Source organism: Pecten maximus, chromosome 15 (assembly GCF_902652985.1).
Source record: "Pecten maximus chromosome 15, xPecMax1.1, whole genome shotgun sequence".
NCBI classification, from domain to species: domain Eukaryota; kingdom Metazoa; phylum Mollusca; class Bivalvia; order Pectinida; family Pectinidae; genus Pecten; species Pecten maximus.
Window position 1 is genome coordinate 32337826 of NC_047029.1, and position 26721 is coordinate 32364546.

The 26721-nt window shown below is 35.9% G+C and overlaps 2 protein-coding genes across 3 annotated transcripts; both read right to left on the reverse strand.

Moving 5' to 3' along the window:
* Positions 1–118: 118 nt before the first annotated feature.
* Positions 119–15416, reverse strand: LOC117343489. 2 transcript variants are annotated; one of them, XM_033905859.1, is made up of 11 exons: positions 15361–15416; positions 14895–15100; positions 11863–11978; positions 11360–11557; positions 9328–9411; positions 5468–5551; positions 5070–5104; positions 3566–3676; positions 1859–1944; positions 861–924; positions 119–363 (listed from the first exon to the last, which is right to left on the reverse strand). In XM_033905859.1, exons 2-11 carry the CDS (start codon positions 15065–15067, stop codon positions 130–132), a joined length of 1185 nt encoding a protein of 394 aa, XP_033761750.1. In that variant the 5' UTR covers positions 15068–15100; positions 15361–15416; the 3' UTR covers positions 119–129. The 2 variants fall into 2 exon arrangements, with proteins under 2 accessions (XP_033761750.1, XP_033761749.1); XM_033905858.1 differs by having other exon boundaries at positions 861–957.
* A 2357-nt stretch (positions 15417–17773) lies between these two features.
* On the reverse strand, positions 17774–23615 carry LOC117343492. Its single transcript, XM_033905861.1, has 7 exons — positions 23285–23615; positions 21790–21877; positions 21009–21139; positions 20437–20527; positions 19957–20087; positions 18814–18940; positions 17774–18363 (listed from the first exon to the last, which is right to left on the reverse strand). The coding sequence occupies exons 1-7, from the start codon at positions 23443–23445 to the stop codon at positions 18295–18297; spliced, it is 798 nt and encodes a 265-aa protein (XP_033761752.1). The 5' UTR covers positions 23446–23615; the 3' UTR covers positions 17774–18294.
* Between the last annotated feature and the right edge of the window lie 3106 nt (positions 23616–26721).

Sequence of the window (26721 nt, forward strand, 5' to 3'; positions counted from 1 at the left end):
GAATAGTGTACGGTTTGGTAAGACACAAGAATGAATTACAGTATTGATATCAATATGCTTTGCGATGATATCCCAGACAACTTAACATTCAACAAATAAAACGACAAAGGTGATTATCTAACGTTTCACCTATTTATCCTGATTGGCGTTTAGTAAAGACTTAAAATCCTCTTGGAAGTTTGTTTTGAACATCCCAAACTCATTGTCTAACTCTACGTCACTTCCGGTTGTGTTTCCGTGCGTGAGACCAGAAATCAATGTACAGCTATCAGTCTTCTTGTCCACATTGTCCTTAACACTTGTGTTGGAGTTCTTTCTTCCTAATGAACTTTTTGATGGTACTGCCATTGGGGGTTTGCCAATCTGAAAGGCGTGAACACAATATTAAAACACTGAAATACTTAATCGGAAATTTTGATCTTTTTTTTTTTTTTTTATTATTATTATTTCTTTTACATTATCAAGAGTTCCCTCTACATATTATTTTAGAACACACGTAGGTAGAACCTATTACCAATTTGAAGACATCTATTACAAAGGTATTAGGAGTTATATTGCAACATCGATGTTGGAACAGATCGTATACGTCAATAGCTGAAATCTGCCTTAACGAAATTGTTTCTTAGTATTTATCTTTTTTTTCTGAATCACAAATCGTCGTGCAAAATATAAGAATTAAAAGTTGAATTTTCTGCGCGAAGATCAAGTCGTTTATAAATCAATTTGAAGTGGTCACGAAAGTGTTGAAACTCATTATTCTTTTAAATAAAGAACGCCAGAATAATTGATGAAGCTCTCTAATCTGAATATGGTTGGGTTCAAAATCAGAATGACAGACGAACCCGTCAACTAACACTTACTTTGTTGTGAGATAACAGTCCTCGGCTAAACTGCCCCCTCCGCGCATTCTCCGTTGCCTTTTCCCTGTTGCGAAGACGAAGTTTGTCTAACAAGGTTCTGTGGGAGGGAAAGCCTTCTATACATTTCACGTCACATTGAAAACAATGTTGACCTTTAGTTGTTAGAAGGACAACGGATTAGAATGTTCACTATACTTATATGTATATGTACAACGATGCTTGCGTGGAGAGTAGTGTCTAATCAGGGTTTATGTTTGAACTGATTTAGGAACATGATAAATCATATCATTACAGCTGTATTCCAAACACAATTAACAAGTTCAACTGTTACGGTTACCAGGATAGAAAGTATGAAACAGGTTTTTTTTATTTCGTGAAAATTAGGTTTATCATTATGACGAAAATATAGGAGAGAAAAATATAGTTTACATCACTGGAGCAACTATCGATACGAAATTACAGCAGGCACAGAGGTGGAATCAAAACAAAAGACAAGGCAATCGGGCATTTTGTAAAATAGTTGTTGCTGATTATTGACCAGGTACTGTAATGTTCCTAAGACAATATACTCAGGAGGAAGGAGAGACACCAACACAAAATTGTATCATCAATGAAATTAACACGAATATAGACCTAGCCTAAAATCATTACTCCATAAGGGCACCTGAATATCAAAACAGCATTGAAATTAGTATTTTGATTTTGTATAAACATGTTGAAATCCAATTATAAAAAATATATTGTAAATAACAAAGTTATATATGTACACAGATGACGGTAAGGGTTTTTTTCCATCACATATTTGAGACATTATCTTGTGTTATTTGACGTGAAAGATAAGATTAAATAATGGTTCGAATTAACAATTGTAAAAATACATCAGCTTAAAGAGTAACCAACTTGATTAGGTGATTTCTTCATTTAATGATCTAACTAGCAAGATAAAAAAATTGTTTATTTTTACTTTCAGATTGATATTACTAACACGTATTTCTTACCTCCAGGGTAGTCTATGATACCGTCGCTTTTCGAGGTCAAGGTCACCAACTATGTCCAGATTTACTCCGGCCCGGTCCGTTTTCAGCTGTACAAAATCGCAACAAAAACACGTTTGCTAATCAATAGTCTCAAGGACCTGATATAAATGAATAAGTAAGTTTAAAAAAATTAAGGGATAAAATCTATTAGTGTTGATCCCTGAGAAGGAACAGACCTTTCAATTTAGTGTAGTGTCTTAGTATGCGAAAGTCATCGTAAAAATATCCGTCCCTGTTAATTAACTTATCACACAACATTTCATGTTCAGTGGAATTTTGGTTTTATTTAATTTTCTTTTTCTTTAAGTGAACCAAGAAACACTGCAATGGTGATAGCGTGTTTATACGGAAACTCAAACCAGTCAGCAAAGCAGTGAAAATTATCTTGGAGCTGACTTCCCAGTCTGCCTATATATGTTTGATTTTCATTTAAGGCAAGGGTCCATACCCTCTTTTATGTAAAGTACAAAAGAGTTGTTCATATTTCATAACATTTGACGAGGAGACATGCAAGTGTTGATAATCTGACGTTGTTAAAGCACTGATGGAACATCACACTTTCTAAAGTCAAGCCGAACTCATCATCAAATTTCAGTTGTGATTTTTTATCATCTATTATGTATATTTTAATAACCAAAACGATCAATACTTCGACCTATGCTTAAGTTGTCGGATTACGGCACTTTAATAGTTTTATCATGCTGTAATAACACTTTATATATAGGGCACGCTTTTATAGTTGCATCACTCTGTAATAACACTTTATAAGGCACGCTTTTATAGTTTCATCACGCTGTAATAACACTTTATAGGGCACTCTTTTATAGTTTCATCACAATGTAATAACACTTTATACGGGCACGCCTTTATAGTGTCATCACACTGTAAAGACACTTTATACGGTCTAGCCAATCCTTCCACGGCAACGTTTAAGCTGAATATCAAACAGAGAGGTACCAATCAATATACGTAGTTAGAAACAGAATCCAGAATTTTCCTCACATAGGCAAATGTTCATTTTGAACCAGGACAGAAACCATATCCATGTGTGTTTAACATGACATATTAACGCGGCACTGCTGATGGTCTTGTCAAAGAAATACCATAATAAAATGATTTTATATACACCAAACATCTAAGGCTGTAAAAAAGAGACACTTTTCAGCAGCTTACATTTTATTAAAACCACTGTCGTACACCCCCAATGACTTGATGACACACATTACCTTATTGATTTGATGACACACTTTACCGTATTGATTTGATGATATACTTTACCTTATTGATTTGATGATATACTTTACCTTATTGATTTGATGACACACTTTACCTTATTGATTTGATGACACACTTTACCTTATTGATTTGATGATATACTTTACCTTATTGATTTGATGACACACTTTACCTTATTGATTTTATGATATACTTTACCTTATTGATTTGATGATATACTTTACCTTATTGATTTGATGACACACTTTACCTTATTGATTTTATGATATACTTTACCTTATTGATTTGATGATATACTTTACCTTATTGATTTGATGACACACTTTACCTTATTGATTTGATGATATACTTTACCTTATTGATTTGATGATATACTTTACCTTATTGATTTGATGACACACTTTACCTTATTGATTTGATGATATACTTTACCTTTGCTAGAAGACACAGGGCGAGAATGACCAGCAGTAAGAAAATAACAGATGCGAACATGGCGATCTCGAATCTGTGATCATTCTTCATCGGTGACATCTTAACTGGGGGCTGTGCAAACAAATAGTGACGTTACAATTGCGCTCTTGTTCATTTTGAATCTACATTAACTAGATCTCAATTTCTTTGAAAGGTGCAAATATATCACGTGTGTTTTTGAACAATTCATTCAACAAATTAAACGACAAAGGTGATTATTGCGTTCACCTCAAAACGTGTATAAAAGCCCCAGTGTACTAAAATGTATACCATAGAATTGAGAATACATGATAACATAGGTAGGGTAAGCCGAGTAATATCTACTAGTCTTGTTAAATCGGGAGCTCACAACATGTAAAACATGCATTAGTTTTGAAATGTCCTCCATTGAAAAGAAATATGCATTACCAAACTACCTGTACCAATCACATCTGTAGCCTTGTATTTCAGCTTGAAATTACGTAAATACTTTGAATTTGTAGAGGTTTCCCTCTTAAACTCGTTGATATTTATCGGATACTGCGGACAATGACTTTACTGATACCTTGTCATATCCGGCACGTTAAAGTGACCCCTAACCCAATTAAGGTACTATGATATTTTTGTTTCATGATGTGTATTTTTTTATAATTATATCCAATAAACAAGTGACCAATTCAAAATTTTGATGCTAAATTTTATTGGCAAGAGGTTAACTGGGGCACGTATTGGATGTTTTTAGGTGGGGAAGGGAGTAAGTCGACATGTTGTTTTTTGGGTTTTTTTGTTTTTTGTTTTTTGGGGGGGTTTTTTGTTGGTTTTTTTTAGGGGGGGGGGGGGGGGTGTTAACCTAAAATTACTAAAATTACTTCGGATGTTTTTTATTTTCTATTATATTTGCAAAACCATAGAATAAGGAATTTTGTGTATAGGTTATTTAGAGTGATAATACGAGGATTTGACTTGAATGGATTGGCAGTAGATATTCCATGACTTTGGTGAACTGATGTTACGGCCATGGCATTTTTTTTAAATACAAAGTCTTATTCAAATAGCTTTAGACCAAAACAAATGAAGTTGGCGGGGCGGGAATATCCGCTCCAACCCCAACCGCCCCCCACCGAAAAAATCACCCTCATATTATCACCAAATCAAAATGCACATATCCTTTTTCCATTATCGAAACCCTCAAAACGTAAACAAGCCTTAGGACTCTTACCAAATCCAAGTTTTCGTTAGTATTTTGACATTTAGAAGTAAATATATGCAAAAAAAGTATGAACAGGGGGTATTATTTTGGTTCTGTCCTTTACAATCTCGTACAAAGGGAGATAAATACTACTCCCAGATTAACTACATGAAATATTGGTTTATATTTTCATGAATTTTTAGTATTCAGATCGACAAATATCATATATCGAGGTCATTTTTAACAAAATCATTATTCGCGGCGTTAATAGTGGATTAAAGAGTCGTTATTAGTTACCTTTTTCGTCGTTGCTGCTGGTGTATTCCAAACTCCTTAAACCGCAAAAATAACAAATGGTAATTTAATCACAAAAATATATTTTAAAGTTCAAAAATCTACACAGTGAACCTTATTTTGAAATTGATTTATCGCCAGATAAAAAAAAACCGTTGTTTTATTTTACTTCTTTTGCGATTGAGGTCCGATTAGTCACTAAAATGATGTTAAATTAGGCACACAAAGCAAATTGTTTTTGGTTTCCAGAATCTGCTAATTGAAATGCTGTTATCTAAACAACAGTTGACTCGATGAGTTGTTACTGTAAAATCTCTTGTCAATATTAAACGGTAACATTAAACTCATTTAAAACATTATCAATATTTCATCTTGCTGTGTCATTTCATTTGTCTGTTTACCCATGAACTGAGGATCTGGATCGTTTCCCGTAGGAGTTGCACCAGTTGTTCGTGTATCTTTGAAAATACTTCCTCTGTTTTTCCCTGTCAGTGGATTTGAACAAAGCAAAAATATGTTACGAGAAACTGGTAACATAAGCATCGGTTGATAAAATAGTTATAACATGTTCAGTCGCAGGAAGTTTTTTACTTACCACAAACACAATATCGACTATCAAATCTAGAAAATTTCTGACAATGAGATTCAATTTCAAATAAATGACCAACTTTTTCTGGAAACACTTCTGTTTGAAATTAGGGGCAAAACTATCTCTTACTCTTCTTTTCAGAAAAAACAGTCACATATACATGAAAATCAATTTATAGAGTCAATTAAATTGCTAGAAGCCCAAGACAATATTGATTTTGAACAAGTAGAGGCGAAAAAACGGGAATTAGAAACAGAATGAAAGGAAGTCGTTTTGATCAAATGCTAAGTGGGTTGAAGAAGGGGAGAAGCCTAAAAAATTAAAAAAAAAAAAAAACAGAAATTTCATTTCAAAAATAATTTCTAAGGTGGAAAAAGATGATGGAGAAATTATAAGAGATCACGCAGATATTTTAAATGAAATAAAGTTATTTTATGAAAAGTTAATCTCAAGAGAAAGTTACATTGAGGAGGTAAATCTAGATGCTATTTTAAATAGTGTAGTGGAGTTGATATATGTAAATGGGTTAAAAGATTACATGCAGAAACTGTCTCTTCCATAAATCAGGGTGGCAATCTATCAAAAACTTTTAGTATTAAAAGATGTTGTCGTCAAGGCGATCCGATCCGAATTTAATGTGGATTTGAATCAAATTCCTAAATTGAATTATGACAAAGAACTAGTAAAACTGAAGTCATTATTTAAAATATGGAATAGAAGGTTTTTGACACCTATAGGGAGAATCCATATAATCAAGTCCCTCCTTATTTCTCAGTTTAATCATCTTTTTATTACTTTACCAAATCCTGATAATATATTCATCAAGAAACTGAATATAGAAATTTATCATTTCTTATGGAACAGTTCATCACACAAGATAAAAAGATATGTAATTATTAAGAACTATAGTAAAGGGGTCTGAAAATGATACACTCACAATCTTTTATTGATTCATTAAAGCTTACATGGATTCGACGACTGTTTGCAAGTAATGGGAAATGGCAGGCAATTTTTTATATAAACTTTATTTTATTCGTTCAATTCATACATATACAATATACAATCATACAATCATAATTTGAATGGGATTCGGAAACAAGTGTAAGACTTATATTAATCCGTCTCCTTTTATGACACATTAAGTAAACGGCAGCAAGTGGGAGAATACATAAGTGAGCAATGTAATACTTGTATAGATGAAAAATGGGGAAATTCGGAAAAGCGGAGAGATGAAAAGACTAGAAGAAAAAGATTAGAGAGGAATTGTATGCCATGACATGAGATATACAATCTGCTGTGTACTGGACAAGAAAAAAAACAATCATTCAAATCTTTTAGAAATAGTTATAAATTCTTGAACACTGGAAAAAAATCAAAAGATTTTCATCATACGCAAGTTCGCTATCACCAAAGAGTAGTATTTCAGTTGATAAGGGATAGTTTAGAGCACTAAAACAACGTAAGCGAAACTGCGCGAAAAGTGGACAACGTAATAGGAAATGTTCATTTGGTCCCACCTTCTTGATTACACGTGCATAGAGGACTATCTATAAGATTTTTATGAAATAGATAAAATTTTAGTGGACTGCACTCCATCCTCAATCTAGCATGGTGAATCTGACCCAGTCTAATACCGCTAAGGAAATAATGTGGAACTTTGTGGCGTGGTTTATTTAAATAACTTTTCAATTTATGGACGGATCACTTTTTATTGCATCTGGCAAGGAATTCCACAAAGGGATTACAGGTGGCAGAAAGGATTTCATGTAGAGACTTGTGCGACAAGGAGGAGGGCGAAAGTTATTTCCAACACTAGTATTGTGATCATGAATGCTATTGTTACGCTGAGAAAGAATTTTTTGTAGATACTGAGGAAGCCGACCGGGAACTATTTTATGGAAATGAATTATTTTGTGGTGTTTGGGTCTTTGCTCTAAGGGAAGCCAGACTGTTTCAAGATAAAGTTTTACTCTACTTGTGAGTTTAGTTCCGCCAGTAACTATACGCGCTGCCTCTAATTGGAGATTTTCTAGCATGTCAGACTGAGTTTTTTGTAAGGTTATCCCAGACAATATTCCCATATTCAGATATAGGTCGGATAAGAGTAAAATACAGAGTTTGAAGGAAAGTACGATCTAAAGTAAATTTGAATCTGCGTAAAATATTTAACTTTGGTGAAACCTTAGATTTGGTCAAGTTGATATTATCAGTCCAACCGCCATTGTTGGACAAAATCCAACCGAGATGCCTATGTGAACTTACCTCAGAAAGCAAAATATTCTTCATGTATAGAGGAGGATGAATAAGGGAATTAGTCTTTTTGGATATTAATAGGGTTTCCGTTTTAGTAGGATTGAAGTTAACCAACCAATTCGCTGACCATTCATGAATTTTACGAAGATCGAAATTCAAACCGACTGTACTAATCCTAGGTGAGTCGATAATGACATACAAAGAGGTGTCATCTGCAAATAATTTTATATAAGCTCGTATGTCTTTCAGAGTGTCATTTATAAATAAGAGAAACAAAAGGAGGCCCAATATCGAACCTTGGGGAACCCAAGCCTTAATTTCAGACCAATTAGAAAATGTTCCGTTGATAACAACTCTTTGTTTACGATTGTAGAGGTAATTTTCTTCACCATGGTCTAAAGCAGAGTAAATATCATGAGTGATAGCAAGAAGTTGACTAACGGGTGAGTCACCGTGTCTAAATCCAGATTGGTGGGGAGATAGTAGCGAGTGGGCATGCAAAAAATTGTGAACATATTCTAAAATGCATCGTTCCATCAATTTTCCAACAAGAGATAATAAGGATATCGGTGTATAGTTTGTTAAGATAGACTTATTTTCTTTTTTATGCACAGGGGTTACATAAGCAGATTTCCATTCTGTTGGGAAAATACCAGATGTTAGAGATAGGTTAAACAGTGAGCTTAAGGGCTTACAGATAATGTCAACAGATTCTTTAAGCAATCGAGGATTGACAAGGTCGGGGCCAATGGCTAGATTTAATATAGCGTCTTTTACATCAGTAGCAGTGATATGTATATTAGAAAGAGTGTGGTTACATTCGTAATTAATCTTTGGAAGTTCAGAGTTTGAGTCATCAATAGTTGACTGGGCACAGAAAAATTCGTTGAACAGGGAAGCCTTTTCGAAATCATCTGAAACTATAGTGTCATTGTGAAGAAGTGGTGGTATCGGGGATTTTCTATAATTTGGCAATAATGAGTACACAGTTTTCCACCACTTCCTCACATTGAGATTAGATGGTTTCTTGAGTGTACCACAGAGATTGTTAATCTATGCGATTTTTGCATGTTTAATAGTGTTAATGCATTTATTACTAATTAGACGGAATTTAGTCCAATGATCATTGATAAGTGTACGTTTGGCTCTTTTGTGTGCACGTTTCCATTTTCTAATTAGTCTTCAAATTTCATTATGCATCCATAATAATTTTCACAGGTAAAAATGTAATAGAATTATTATGACTTAGTGGTGCTTTTCAGTAAGAGTTATTGCCCTTTGATATTTCTATCTTTGACTTATCGTATCGATAAGTTGTTGCCGTAAAATATCTTGTCAATATTATACGGTAAAATAAAAAGTATTTAAAACTTTATCAATATTTTCTCTCTTGCTGTGTCATTTCATTTGTCGGTTTACCTGTGAACTGGGGATCTTGATTTTGTCCCGTATGAGTTGCTCCAGTTGTTCGTGTATCTTTGGAAGCACTTCCTCCGGGTTTCCCTGTCAGTGGATTTGGAAAAAGCAAAACAGAATAGGTTATGACAAGCTGGTTACCACAGCATCGGTTAATAAAATACTTATACCATTTCAATACGCAGGAAGTTTTTTACTTACCGCAAACACAATATCGACTATCAAATCTAGAAAATTTCTTGGTTACATATACTCGTATGGCCGTGCATACACGTCATTTCTCCGTTTGGTTTTTTTTTTTTTTGGGGGGGGGGGGGGGGGGGGGGGGGTTTGTGTGTGTGTGTTATTTTAAGACAACTGATTCTGAAATTAAGAACCAATTCAATACATCCGCTAAAAGATAAACGGCGGTCTGTATTTTGGGTAGGCCAAAATGTCTGAAGGACAAAAGAAGATTACAGACTTGTTCGGCCCTTCACCTCGCCAGGACTTGTTGAGCTATGAACCTAAATCCTCTGGGTCAGAATTTTTAACTCAAGATCCAAAGCATCTACCAGAACTTGACCTAGTCAATGTGGTATTATAGCCCCGATACGTACAAAACACAACTACTAACTGGGACATGGGACACATCTCTTCTTCAAGGTACACAACACAACTACTAACTGGGACATGGGACACATCTCTTCTTCAAGGTACAAAACACAACTGCTAACTGGGACATGGGACACATCTCTTCTTTAAGGTACAAAACACAACTACTAACTTGGACATGGGACACATCTCTTCTTCAAGGTACACAACACAACTACTAACTGGGACATGGGACACATCTCTTCTTCAAGGTACAAAACACAACTGCTAACTGGGACATGGGACACATCTCTTCTTTAAGGTAAAAAGCACAACTACTAACTGGGACATGGGACACATCTCTTCTTCAAGGTACAAAACACAACTACTAACTGGGACATGGGACATATCTCTTCTTCAAGGTACAAAACACAACTACTCACTGGGACATGGGACACATCTCTTCTTCAAGGTACAAAACACAACTACTAACTGGGACATGGGACACATCTCTTCTTCAAGGTACACAACACAACTACTAACTGGGACATGGGACACATCTCTTCTTCAAGGTACAAAACACAACTACTAACTGGGACATGGGACATATCTCTTCTTCAAGGTACAAAACACAACTACTAACTGGGACATGGGACACATCTCTTCTTCAAGGTACACAAAACAACTACTAACTGGGACATGGGACATCTCTTCTTCAAGGTACACAACACAACTACTAACTGGGACATGGGACACATCTCTTCTTAAAGGTACAAAACACAACTACTAACGGGGACATGGGACATATCTCTTCTTTAAGGTACAAAACACAACTATTAACTGGGACACGGGACATATCTCTTAAAGGTACAAAATTTAACTATCTAGCCAAAGATTGAAATACTGTTACGCAATACCATACATGTATATGTCATAACAGATTGGGTTGTGTAATAGCCTTTATGATCACCGATACATTTCTGTACCGTGGCTACCATACTATTGGTGTTAATTAGATATACATGTATTTCTGTACCGTAGTTACCATTTCTTGCTGTTAATTAGATATACATGTATTTCTGTACCGTGGTTACCATCTATTGGTGTTAATTATATATATTTCTGTACCGTGGTTACCATTTCTTGGTGTTAATTATATATATTTCTGTACCGTGGTTACCATCTATTGGTGTTAATTATATATATTTCTGTACCGTGGTTACCATTTAAAGATGTTAATTAGATATATTTCTGAACCGTGGTTACCATTTATAGATGTTAATTAGATATATTTCTGTACGGAGGATGCCATTTTATGCATTTTATTTTTTTTTTATTTTTATTTTTTTTTTTTGAGAAGCACTGAATACGCTGTCGGTGTTTGGCATCTTTTAAAGGTCAGATATCAACCTTTTGTGAACAGGAAATATTTTAGAGTGGAAATCATAACTCAGTGACAAACCTGTCTGGGTGCCTTCTAGTTTCCTTATCAGGTTAATGATGTCACGTACGGCACTCAACATCCTGACTTTGGCTTCTCGTTTCTCCGATTCGTCTGTTATTTTTTCAATGCGAGAATTCTCATTTTGTATTTCCCGCACAAAATTGTTAATAGAATACCCTCTTCCGGTAGTGTCTCGCGAATGACGTATCTTCGCATCTGTGTGAGGAAAACATATATATATATTGTAAAATATGTAACCGTGTCAAATTTTTCACCAGAAAAGACAAAGAATTCATTATCGCTTATTATATTCAATAATAGTATCATACTTTCGTTTTACCGATAAGATTAATGTTGACGAGGGGGATATAACTCCGTTAAGACACAATTTGAATTAAGGTATGATTAGAATTTGTTATTTAACGGACATGTTGTAAATCAATTAGTTTCTGATTTGTTAGAGTCATATATGACCTAGGTACATTATAATTACAATCAATTATCAACCATACACGATTTACCACAAGTTTCCAGGGAGTACAGTAGACATTTAGAATTATCCGGGACCGAGCTGTATCCGGGATGACTTAAAACATCTGACCACTCACAGCTGCATGTGTCAGTCGCATCATCTAATCTACAACAAAATCAAACGCAACATTAGCAGAAAATATGTCTTTGGTTCATGGTGTATTTACATTTTGGTATATTTACCATTTCCGTGTAACAGGAGAGGGGAAATGCAGCGGCCAGGCCGGGATTCTAACCCGGGACCTCCGACTGTAGACTGTTGACTACTTGGCCACCGGCGCCCAGCCAAGTCCATTTCCACCACAACAAAGCCTTCGACCCCGAAGACACATACGAGACCCTATACCTCCTCGTTGGGTATTGAGTTAGACGTCAGATATAACAGGAGAGGGAAAATGCAATAACCAGACCGGGACTCGAACCCGGTACCTTCGAAATCTAGACGGACTCTTTAACCTTTTGAGTTACCTGGCCAACGGTACCAAGTCCAATTCCGCTAAATCTATATGTTTATAGTAATACTGTACTATGTAGGGTAGCCAGGTGGCACATTGGTAACATCTAAGCGGCCAGGGCTCGATTCCCGGATTGGGCACGAAAAGGAATGTGGTCAGTTGCTCTAACACGTGGGCTTTCTCCGCATACTCCACAGGAATACTCCTCGCGCGCTTCCATCCGAGACAAAAATAGTTGTTATATAATTTGTTTTACAATTGTTTTAAGATAGATAAAGTTTACAATACTATAGTAACACTCCTTCCCTACCATCATACCTCTATATCAGCAAAGGATATCTTGACATTTTGTATATATTTTCCATTTCTCTGTGGTAACACTCCTGCTTCCTAGTTTAAACATATTTTATTTGAAAACATTTCAAAAGGAATTGGACACAAGTTTTACAACTTATAATTGTCCTCTTCCATAAACATGAATATAATGGTATTAACAAATGGCAGCATTTACGATACAATATAATGATATTTTACACATAGATGTTCTATATATATATAAAAGAACACAACATTAATATTTATTGGTTGAAACAACGACGTGTGCCATACCAGTTACCAAAATTACAATAGTGTTATGGCTATTAAGTAAATGATCATGACATAATATTAATAAGTAAACATAAAACAAAATGTACAATATGGTAATAAAAATGTTGGTTTACATGTACTATCAACAATATAGTTTCGATATATATAGTCTATCGATGTTATATATATCAGTATTTTGCATAATATATATGTCATATATAATTTATTTTGCACAAATTGATATAGGAGTTGTATAGTCTATTGTTCATGACTTACAATTATGACATAAATGACATCAGATTAATAAAAACGGTTAGTATTTTTTATATATTCTTGAACAATCAACCGTATATTGTCATTGTCAATTTGACTAAGTCTATCTGATCCATTAAGTATCAGATTTAGATCTATATGGACATTAAATACAGACAATTTCCTCAAAAACATGACACGATGATCGTTATATTGGTCACATTGTAAAAAAAATATGTAGCGCATTTTCCAAGGGAAATGAACAATTACATGAAGGGTTCAGAGTTAAATTAATTTTAAAAAGGTCTGAATTTAATGAGCTACATCCATGTCGAAGTCTAGTGTGAAAGACATCAAGTTTTCTGTCACCAACTCCTAGTCTTATTGCTACAGGTATTTTTCGTTTTATTTGTCTTTTAAAGTTTGCTATTGTTTCTGAAGATCTTACAGTGATGTCTAAAGAATTCCATGTTTTTACTGTGCTGGGAAGAAATGATTTTTCATATAGAGACAGACGACATCTAGGTGGTACATAATCTTGGTTATTTCTCAAGTTGTAAGTAGTATTTTCATTAACTCTGTTGGGCAAAAGGTCGTTCAAATAAGATGGCGCCATATTATAGTGCATTTTATAGAATAATAAAAGTTTTTTTCTGCTTTCGCCTTTCTAATAGTGTTTCCCACCCGGTTTCTATATATAGCGACTGTCTACTTGTAAATTAGGTTAAACCTGTGACAATTCTAGCTGCTTCTAGCTGAATTTTCTCTAACTTGTCAGTATCTGAGTTGTTACACCCATCCCATAATTCACCTGCTTCCCAATATACAGTGTGCATTCATTCGATATTCAACGGCATGTTCCTAATATAATGACTTTCTGGATAAATGTCGACTGCTGGTGGGGAAATGTTACACTGTTTACCGAAAATATTAAATTATGCAAAAAAACCAATGACCGAGCGAAAACATGCTAGAAGGAAAACAGCACAAGAGTCCGCCCAAAAAAAGAGGGGGAGGGAGCGATTTTGACAAAGACAGCACCCGCATATATCTTAAGGAGAAAAGATAGATCAATGGAATGTCATCAAAGAAGAAAACGGAGAAGCCCTCATCTTACTGGGTGGATGAAAGTCTACGTTCTGTGCGCCATGCCCGGAATAGGAACGGTTCCCTATACCTAGTACTTTATTTTTGAGAGATGAATATCTGTAGCTCTGTAATTGCCATCCCGGTCTATTTATATGAAATTCTTTACCTGGTCAAACTGGACACTATTATGTCCCAAAAACTTTGTGAAAGTAGGAACGGACATCTGGAAGAACCAGTAACTACAATATAACTATTTAACTGGCACACCTCTCATTTATGGATTAGAATTTTACATAGGAATATGGCAGCCTTCTAGTCCGAATCTACCTACATGTAGAATGAATCATTCATTATTGTCCGACCGGTGACGTAAAGCGCGTGCTTGCAAGGTCGAACTCCAATCTAAATGTAATTAAAATAAGACTTGTAATTTCCACTTCTCTACGATACACTGCAATGCAAGTACTTGTATTGCAGTGTATCGTAGAGGAACGGAAATTACAAGTCTAATTTTAATTAGATTGGGTCGAAATCATGTAGGTACACCACTAGCTATCATGTTACACGTGTGTGAATGAGATCGGGAGGTCAATAGATATTGATTGGTAAGTGACCCTTGGTTGTCGTAATATACTTACGGTCTTTTGGTAAGTTCGACGCATGGCTCCAATAATAAAAGCGACTCACAGAGACGCCTACCTTCCTCCGATAACGGACACTTTGGAAAACATGGGACAGGACCAGTCGCTTCTTCATATCCCGGAACATATCCAAGAAATAATACCAAAAGGAGCCTGTAGCAGATTTTCATGACAAGCTTCCAATTCCCATCCTAATCATTGCGCTAGAAAATATACATATTTATATATATGTGTATGTATGTATTTATAAATCTGAGGTCGAAGAAAAAAATTGAAACAGTCGCATGCAAATATAGACTAACTATCATTATTATGTTATGTTATGAAAAGCATCGACACGATAAGAAGATTGTACGAAGCAAAATTGAGACGTCATGATGAACGTTATTTCGTTTGTAGCTTGACCTTTCACCTTACCGGAAATCAGCAATACACTGGTTATATCAATTTTACAAATGCTTACCTGTGAGATCGACGTGAAAAATTGTGTGTAAACAAGATGTGACGTTTTGATCATAAATGATGACGTCATCAACAATGAGCGCCTCCACGAATAACGCCAACCATTGCGCCAGTTTTTCCTGCATTGTTCCTCCGATAGTTCTTTTTATCTTCAGAATGCGTGTGTTTGCCGATAGAATCAAAGATTTTTCTGTGACATAATGTGACGACATTTTAGGTACGTTTGTATCCTTTCTTGGTGTCCCTTCTTCGTACCATGAATCTGGTAGCGATGACTCTCCTCCAGGCGCTACGATTCGCTATGGAAAGCGATTACCGAATCATTGCCACAAGTAGAAAAAAATGTCAGTATTTATAGTAAATGATAACTACAGTATTGCATGAAAACAAGCGAATCAAACTGAATGTTATCAATACAATTGATAAATAAATAAATAATGCAACATAATCCTTGCGTTTGTTAATAACTGTCACTTCAAGAGCTTATCGTGACCAGAGTAAAAGTCATAAATCGTCTGTTACATGTATTACTGTGGTAAGGGAGGTAAGCCAATCGGCAATAATTCCGGATAAGATTAAATCCATTTTCTTTGTTTATACATTATTATGTAATGATCTGGGTCACAGATATGATTCAGAGAGAGAATAAAAAACGACATGGCATCTCTGAAGCGGTAACCAGTTAGATGCTGGAGTCAGATCGCGCTAAGTTTTCAAGCTAGTTTGTATGAAATCAAGCTTAATGATGCACATCAAATAGAAAAATATGTCCGACAGAAGTTTAGTGAATGTTTACTGCACAGACACTTTATGGAAATTGCTTCAGAAAGGTAAACGATGCATAAATAGACTGCCTAGTACCGACGATATCGCAGTATTCAAAGAAATCAACGTTGAATTTGTAGATTTAAGAAATGTATTCTAGCTAAAAACTTGATATAGTTGATCAAGGTATACACAGAAAACAAAATCTGTCGGTGTACGGCGTATAGTATCTAATAATTATACGCGGTACAGTAGCTCATCAACGAAAATTCATGTATCTCGCATGTTTCGTGCATTGCAATAACCTCCATTGCATAAAATTGTTTTACTTGATAACATTCCTTATTATAAATTGCGAACTCTATAAAATCAAATCTTTAGTTACATTTTCAACGTCTAAAACAGCGCTGATGTGAACGTTTACTCCGTACTGGGAACCTGAGTTTATGTCATAAAAATCATACAGTGCATTTGTTTGTTCATTGAAAATCGCATACCATGGAATCATCAATAAATCGTATTCAAACAAGCATGGCAAATTTGGAGTAGATTTCTATCATCTTAGCTTAAAACTGAATTAAATACCAACTTGAATATTTACCGTGATTTGACCTCTCGTTGTGGTTTCTGTCCTCTTCAGATATAGCTATAGCCGGTGTCGGTCATACACGATTTCATGCTGTTTGTGTAAATATTATAAAACCCCAAATTAACTGACATGGTTGTGAATCCGCGGTTGAACTTCAGCTAAGTACCTCTCCGCTTGACTTATGATCATTAAACTAATCATTTTATCATGTTTTTGGAGATATTGAACTGTTTGTTATGTTGGACCGAAATCGTACCATTGTGCTTTTCGGCGGGAAATGTCGAGATTCCCGAATATGCCGTCTGCTGATGAACAGAACTTTGATGAACTTTCGCTATTTTCAAAAAATATTGTGATATCTTTGGATTGATTTGATATACATGTGTCACCTTTTTGGTGAAATGGAGCTACTTCATGCTGATATATTGCATTTGAACTGTACATTTTATATGATCGACTTTTATACAAAACTGTACCATGTGCTTTTCGGCGGGGAAAAAGTTCATGGTCAACGAATGTGCCATCTATTAATAAACATTGATGAACTTTCGCTAATTTCCAATCAGTCATTCGCGTCATTAACATTATCTTTAGATTGATTTGCCATGATCATCATGTATCTATTGGAGGAAAAAATGGAGCTCCTTCTTGTTAATATAACGCATTTTGTTGTCGGCATTGTCGTCCGATCCTTCACCCTCTCCGCCCTACCCTTTTCCCGGCCGAGAAAAAACGCATGAAGTTTGAAAAAAAAATAATAATTTGCTTAGCCGGGGCAGGTGACTCCTAATCTGACTAAATCCATATCTTGATCTGCGCTCCCTTTCTATAAACTGCACTTTTCTAAGTCAAGCCTCCGGGGTGTATTTTACTGAACGGGAGCGCATGCCCCGATTCGGGAGTCGACACTGGCTGTCTTAGTGACAAACGAGGGCGCTCTCCATTGCGCCACTCGACTACTAAATTCATTGTTATGTTGTCTATGATAGCCACAAAAGTCACCAAGATTCTCACCAAAGATGTTTGCGTACTATTGAGGTGAAAAATAATCTACTAAGGGTGATTAGATAAATATTTCTTTATTACATGCAAAATCAAAATTGATATATGTGTGACATTCAGGACCATTTGATGAAATGTACTTATATAAATATGATGATATTTTACATTTTTACATTACTTAATGTATATATAATGTTTTAACTATGATGGTGGATGACTATACCAGGTATTCAGTCATATATAGTATGAGTTACATATTTCTCCCATATATGTACATGTGAGTTATATTATTCTGTCTAATCTCAATATAATTCCATATTATTTCCTGAAAGAGTCGTAGAAAACCGATTCTATAAAGGGTATATCAAACATTAAATTTCTCATGACATATTTTTTTATATAATATAGTAAAAAACGTCATTTGCTGAATGTATTCACTATAAAATTTCATACAATGATGACCATCCAGCGAAATAATACAAAACAGTTCATGCCATAGAAATGAAAATGTAGAATAGTTGTTTCGCTGCTCTCCGCCAGGGCTGGGTTAGTGTTTGACAATCTAATAAAAGTACATGATTATATTGCAGCGTACTCTTTCCCGGAAATTTTCCCGCGGATCTTCTGGTAGGTAAAAACAACTCCTTCCTAAAAAAGGAAAAATACAATTGTCTTATAATCTGGTTTCCGGTCATCAAACCGTCAGTGCGACAATTTTACAGCACATCTATCTATCTCATGTTGCTTAATTGGAACATTTACACGTTTACTCTTTCAATCTGACTTCTCCCTCGAGTCTTTATGGAAATAATTTGTATTGACACTAGACTGAGTGAAATATGGAAACTAAGTAGCTTTAACATCAGATCTGATTTCTACTTGACACGAGCGATCTGTTTATGAGAATAAACAATTGTCATTGTCATTGATAGTTACATCAGACTATAGAAAGTCTCCCGAAGGATGCAGAGCCTTGTTCCGGAGCATTAACACTCTAACTTGGAAACATTTACACTGTATAAAAGTTGGCATGTAAATTTTCAGGCAGTAAACTTCATTTCCTGATCAGACTTGAATTATCGATATTCGATGACCTACCTTAATCAGTCCTGGAACTGCTACCCAGAAATCTCGATGTGGTAACATACCGGCCCCTGTGGCCTGTTTTCTCACCCGCATGTACGTCATCCCTCCACCGACGTACACGACCATTCCAACGATAGCTCTACAATCAAAATATCGAAAGGTTATTACTACAGTCTTACCTGTTACATGGTATTACCGATTTGACCTCTCCGGGTTATCCGATGAGTTCCGAGAATACATAAGGTTCGTATTTGTTTGTTTGTTTGCTTGCTATGCTTATCGCCCCGTGAACAGCCAGGATCATATTCTGAGGCGGGGTATCCTTGTAGTAGTTGGTGACTACCTCACTGAACAACTAACGGGATGCCAGTCGTATGTCATTCAGAGTAATTGGGGTCTTGCCTAAGGAAACAACTCAGCTACCCGAGAAACACAAATTGACACGGATACTGAGTGCATTGTGAAACAGTGAAAATGACCTTTTCGACTCCAGGGATTACGTTCATTATCGCTCTCTGCACAGAAAGCTAAGTGAGTTTTACCCCTGGAGAATCGAGGATGTGAAAGTGGGTAAATTCAATAACTGATAAAGTTAAGAAATATGAAATTATAAGAAGAAGAGGAAAAAGAATATTCGAGCAACAAATGTCTCATAAACTGCCAACCAGCGCATTGATAAAGTGCCAAGTGAAGCACACCGAAGTTGCGGGAAAATATTAAATACACATTTACCTTTTGAAAAACAAGACGGACAGTTTATATTTTGTATTTCATGATGTTAATTTACATTAAATATTTGTATTACATATAATTCTAGTCTGGCTTTCTATTGTCTCGCGCACTATTTGTGTATGCGGAACAACATGATAGACCTGTCAACAAGCTCAGAGCCGAGAATGTCATATCGATTATTTAAATCACAAGTGGTGAACATAAGCTTTGAACTGCTTTCAGTTGGCATTGATGGATTGATAATGCCAACTGGACAAAGGAAAATTCAACATGAATCGCTAGCGCACTTCATTAAATTTCGAGATAGCCAATTGAAAGTAGTTCGTACGGGATTCTGTGACATGTACATTTCCTGTGCATGCAAAAAGTTTAAAATCTTAAGTGGAAAAGAAACTGAGCTCTACGAATATCTCCGATACGTACATTATACAGAGAATGGTCCCGGGACTGATTCCAGCCTCTACTGTGATAATAACGTCACCCCCGGGGTTTACGGGCTCGGGGTTGGTGCCGCACACTCCTGGGCATGCGCATTGTGAGCTAATAGTAAAGGTCTGAAAATAGAAATGTTCTATATACGTACGTATTTACATAATATATTATTCAAATAACACTCTGAATATAACATGAAATTACATGGTCAGTTTTAAGTTAACGACATAACTACTTCGAAATTAACAAATTACAGGTACGTTTTGATCTTTACCGGTAAGTTTTGACTTTTATGGGTACGTATTGACTTTTGCAGTACGCTTGACCTTTACCGGTAAGTTTTGACATTTACCGAGACGTTTTGACTTTTTCTGGTACGCTGTGACCTTTCAATATTATCTATCGGATTTGTCAGAAAGTAATAATTTTTAGAATAATGTAATATTTACATCATAATAATCATATACTTACATATAAGAGAGAATTGAAACCCTGCTCTCCGAACACCTGTATGTTAGGATTTATTGAATTTGGGTCACACTGCAGCGTAACATCAACTGTCCTGAGGAAATAATCATAATACTATAGGTATGTATATATGTATATATCAGATACGATAGTAGAGACCAAAGCTCAGACTAACGAGAATATCCACTTTGAGATCGAGAGGCCTAGAGCGCACAATATGGACTATTTTTTTCATTAAATCTCTTCATATCACATATATAAACTAAAATACATCCTCGCTTTAAGTCAGCTAAATATGACAATTTAGATTTACGAACAATGGAAAATAATTTTGTACATATTTGATGAATACAATGTATTGTATTAACAAAATATCATATCTAGTCGGGTTTCCTACTTGAAGTTCTTTGGTAAATATCCTCATAAACGGAAAATATGACGTCATTCAATACATTTTATGTCGTCGCCAGTAAATGATGACGTCATCCTTACCTAGATTTGCCATCGCCAGTAAATGATGACGTCATACCTTACATTAATGTGTCGTCGACGGTAAATGATGACGTCATCCTTACCTGAATCTGCCGTCGTCCGTCGGTGACGTATAAAGGACATGTACGTTGTTTGACGGATCTGTGCTAAACATCACGGAACTGGCATCTCCTATTTGGAATGTACTGATGAAATCCGGCGACGTTTGGCATCCCTGCAAATTATCATCATCATCATCATCGTCGTCATCATCATCATCATCATCATCATCATCATCATCATCATCATCATCAATAGTAATTAATTGACAACCTGATCATCACAGGTCTAGTTGTTTCAGCAACAAAACATTATCAAATATGTACAAAAAGCTATAATCCCACGGCATATCCAAAGGGAGAGAATGCTAAGATAGAAGCTTTGTTTGGTATTTATATCCCCAGTAAAAATCACCTACTCCAGAGACGTTTTCTTCTTTTTCTTTTATTTTTAATCGCGGTAAGGTTTTTAGCATTCTAAAGTTATGACCGAGGTACCTCAATACGCCGCTAACATTCCTTCATAGACTGAATTACCAGCCGTATATTTTCCTGAGCGCAATCTAGCGGAGACAAATGGTACAAAGTAGGTAATCCAATCATATGATTTCGGAAGCATAGTATTTCGACGTTACCATGACATGTTACCGGAGCTGAGCTATTATTACATTGTTCTTTGTTTATTTAGGAAGTAACTTTATAATGAGTGAGACAGTTATGTCAAAACTTCGGATTATTCAGAGTCTTGTCAGACGGCAAAATCACATGTATTCAACCTGAAAGTTGTGATATTGTGATTAATGCTATCAGGTCTGGGAATACTCACGGCGGCGCCGCTACACGAACCTTCGTTGAATGGATAACACAGATTCAAGGAATAATAAAACGTGTCCGGGCCAGGAATGGCGAAAAACCTACAACAAAATATTTTGATATTTATTTGATTTTACAATTAGCTTTCACCGACACATGTGATAGTTGTCTACCTTAGAACTCCTTAGCTTACATTTATTTTAGTATGCCTTCGAAAAGTAGTACACCAAGGCAGTGATGTCACAGGGCAAACCATAGCTTGAACAGGAACTGCGGGCACTTCAAAAATAATGGAAGCCCGCAATAGGAGCCGAATCATCATACAGGGCAATCGTAATCTGCCATGATACTTACTTCAAATAATTATGTACAAAATATGTTGATAACTACTTAATCATGATTTATTCTGATAGTTGAGAGATAGGGTAATTTCCGTGGCTGATAAGGGTTTTAATGATCAACCGATCGCCAATCCTTGTGACTAACTTATTGGTCAAATGGTAGACAACCCTGGCTAAATAGCTTATTGGCCAAAAGATAGACAACCCTGGCTAAATAGGTTATTGGCTAAAAGATAGACAACCCTGGCTAACTAGCTTATTGGTCAAAAGGTAGACAAACCCTGGGTAACTAGCTTATTAGTCAAAAGGAAGACAAACCCTGGCTATCTAGCTCATTGGTCAAAATGTCGACAATTCTGGCTAACAAGCTTATTGGTCAAAAGGTAGACAACCCTAGCTAAATAGCTTATTGGCCAAAAGATAGACAAACCTAGCTAACCAGCTTATTGGTCAAAAGGTAGACAATCCTGGCTAACTAGCTTATTGGTCAAAAGGTAGACAATCCTGGCTAACTAGCTTATTGGCTAAAAGATAGACAACCCTGGCTAAATAGCTTATTGGTAAATATAGACAATCCTGGCTAACCAGCTTATTGGTCAAAAGTTAGACAACCTTGGCTAACAAGCTTATTGGTAAACAGCAGACAGCTCTGGATAACTTGCTTTTTGATATGCAGGTAGAAAATCCTGAGGAAGGAAATTATTGGTAAACGGGTTGAAACACCAAGCCCTGTCGCTTAATTGTCAACGGCTAGACATCTATCCAGAAAACTCCTACCAAGGACAGGTTCTTAAACAATCTCTTACTTATGTAGTTGTGACAGTGTACGCTATATGCAGGGGACGATCACATGTTGCGACCGAGAAGAGAATAGAAACGGCTCTGAAATCTAAATCTTGTTATTTGTCATATCCATTGGTTTAGGAGACCGATTAATATTATAATTTATATTGGCAACAAACAGACTAGTCTCGGAATGACAGTAAAAATAACGGTCCCTTGTCCTATTGTCATACTTTGGTATCTTATTTAGTTTTCTCCCCTACTGTTTCCTTTTGAGCGGCTGAGTACCCATTTGCAAAAACCGAAAACCTGAGAAAAAAATGGAACAGCCGCACAATGCCTGGAATGTTTACCACAGAAACCTAGTCAAAAGTCGTGACTTACTTGGCAAATCCATTATTGTCACCCAATGAGGAAATATCCACAACATTTCCATCTGGCATGAAACACGAGCAAGCGTCAATCATAGTACATTGTGATTGGACTTCTGACACGTGCGTGATGATTGTCACTAAGGTCAGAAGGCCTGTGACACTGGACAGCATCTCTTCAAAAATGGTGGCGGCGGTGGGATAGTGTGTGGAAGAACAAATGTTAGTACCGCATTCTATCTCGTAGAACGCAGATAAAAACGATCATAACACAATCACTGGTATAGTGTTCTCTAAGTCCAAAACAAAAATCACAATTCACTCTCTCATGTCGAATGTATCATATGTGTCCGATAACAGTATATGCAGATACCATGTAACACACTGATAACAGTGAGGCCTCGCAAAGTAAACATCCATGATAATAAATAGATCGGCGTACTCTGGAATAACGAGTGATACTCTTACTATACCGGACGGCACCTAACTGTAATAGTATCTCATGCGATTACATGCTCTCTACAATCCGGAACTTCTATAAAACGATTATATTCATGTGCAATACAGCTGCAATAGTGTTCGGTAAACAGTGTCCACTGTAGTTTACCCAATGAGGAGTAATCATTCGAGCCATAGACCATGGCATCTTCGGACAAATTAATTTCGATTTTACGTTCTTTTGAACATCTATATGGATAGGTTTTGTTTCGTTTTGTTTTTATTTGTTCAAGGTGTGTTATGTAAGTCACACTGAAATGTCAAAACAGCAGACTAGACTTTACTCAGTTTTGTGGTAGGGGTGGAGTGAGGGAGGAGAGGGGAGGGGGGGGGGGGGGTAGCTGGTGGTTAGCGATTTAAGTCGCCACATACGACTGTGAAGGAGTGAAAATCTGATATTTAACTTGGCTTGTCCTTTTATCTACTCAGACCGACTCGTGACACTGGTATATCGCTATATCTTGTGATTAACACATGTACTCGATTGTTTTTATTTTTCTCGATACTTTAAAAGGAGCAGAAACGTGTTTCTGTATCAGTTGTAATCATTCGTTTTTCTACAATTTCCAGTGATTGTTTATTTGATAGTCGGCGTTTGAACTTTATAAGTAATGAATGGGAAAATGAAGTAAGAACATTGATCCTTCACACAGGGGATTGAAAATCAGTAGTTACACAATAATATTTCCTGGTCTATGGAATAAGTACCGAAATTGTGTGTTTCAGGTACCTGTGTTTAGCACGACCAGTCTACATTTGTTTTGTATCTTTCATATATATGTTACTGCAAGTATAATCGATATCTTAATTTAAATGCAGATATCATTATTTTAAAATGTCTCTTTTTCTAATAAATTACAAATTAATATGGAAATTGAAATTTTGATATCTTTAAAGTATTTGTGTTACACAGTTAATGTATGCTGTGTATATGTACCTCTATGATAAATACATGTATCGAGCTATTCCTTATTTCAAATAGCGGTATCAATTTAATCAAAATGCACATCTCTTATTCAAACACAGACATATGTAGCAATACCATAATACAATTTGTTGAACAAATATAAACTTAAACGAATATGAACCCAAACGGCTTGCCATAATTTATGTACAATATAACTACACTCCGATAATGTTGTTCCGGACAGACTTTGTAACTTCATATAGAAACTGACAGTACATAAATTCCAATAATGTTGTAACCTTACCTGGGTGTGGTTGGGGTGGGTGTTGCTGCTGGGAGCAGGGCCGGGGCTAGGTTAGTCCGAAGTTGAATCGCCACAAGGCGATATTACAGCAAAACCATTCGGAATAGGGCTGTTACGTGTGACTTGGGCTGGGGTGGAGCTGGAAGCAGAGTTGGGGCTAGGTGTGCCATGGGGTGGAGCTGGAAGCAGAGTTGGGGCTAGGTGTGCCATGGGGTGGAGCTGGAAGCAGGTCTGGGGCTAGGTGTGCCATGGGGTGGAGCTGGGAGCAGGTCTGGGGCTGGGTGGTGTGACTTAGGTATGGATGGAGCTGGAAGCAGGGCTTGGTATGGTTTTGGCTCGAGTGGAGCTGATAGCAAGACTGGGGTTGAGGGCGGGACTGTTGTTACTGGTTTACTTGATATCACGACATTGTTCTATTCTTAGATTCAAGATGTGTCAGTTACGTATCAAGAAAAGACAATGGCTATCAAACTGTCCAGATGACCATCAACCACAACCACTTGGTCAAATTCGCTTGACCAGGATAAACGAAACATCAGTAAGTAAAATGTCTACAGAATTAAACTTGTATTAAATTCCATGTTAAGGCAGACCTATTTTGATTTTATGTAATTTTAATTTTTCGCGTGTATTTTTTTTAAACATGTAGAAAGATGATAGTTACCAACGTTAATGATCAGATCCTAGGGTCTGAAAACATAAGACTAAGCCCCAGACGTAGACACATTTCACATTTCAAGGACAAAATCGGATGTGATAATACAAATTGGTCAATTGGTAAATCTATTTTGCCTCAAGTCAATGACGTTGGTGTTTTTTTTTCATTTTTGTCCCCCTAATATCTTAATACAAATACTGTATAGGGACATTTCTGAATTATCTGCACTGCTACAAGGGTGTTTATACATGATATATTTACTAGTATTTATTTATTTATTTACATATCTTTTTATTTTTTTTATTTTATTTATTTGTATGCTATGTCAATAATGAGTTATTTAACATGTGAACATTATTAATTCGTATACATTTTCCGTATATTGTTCATTTGTTGCTATATTTCACGTTAAAATGTAGATTACTTGATATGTTTACAGGATTCCAAAGTAAAATAAAATGTTCAGAGAAATCACAAACAAAAGCGGACAAATCTCAGTTGCTGGGTTCTCAAAAGGTAAATAGTCAACGAAAATTAAGCAGAATTATAATTTCAATTTATGTAACCAGTTGAGACTGTTCCATGTTGCGTTAGGTTTAATCTTAGTTAAGACCTAAACGCTAATATATCTTTTGTGCATTTTGTTTTGGTATATAATAAGATGATAGTAACAAGCGAAAGGTCATCCTTAATAATCCAATCCATGGGTCCGAAAACATAAGATTTTATAAAGTACTTTGTAAAGTAGTGAAAAACAGTTCGTTCCTTCATATTTCGAATCCATGTCATTTACTATTTTCATATAGTTTTTGAATTCATATCAAAATCTTCTTATTCCAGGGGACCTGTACCCTCAACTGAGCGAGGACTCAAAGAAACCAACACCTTTTTGGTTTGAGTTTATCAATGACAAACTACCTAACAAACAGTCTACTCCGGACAATAATCAGTATCTTTATAAATCTATACGTAACGCTTATAATTTTATATTCGTTCTTTTTACCTGGTAATTTAATATCAACATGAGTAACACATGCAGCGGCTACTTACTCCATTTTCAACAGGTATAACAGAAGATTCTAA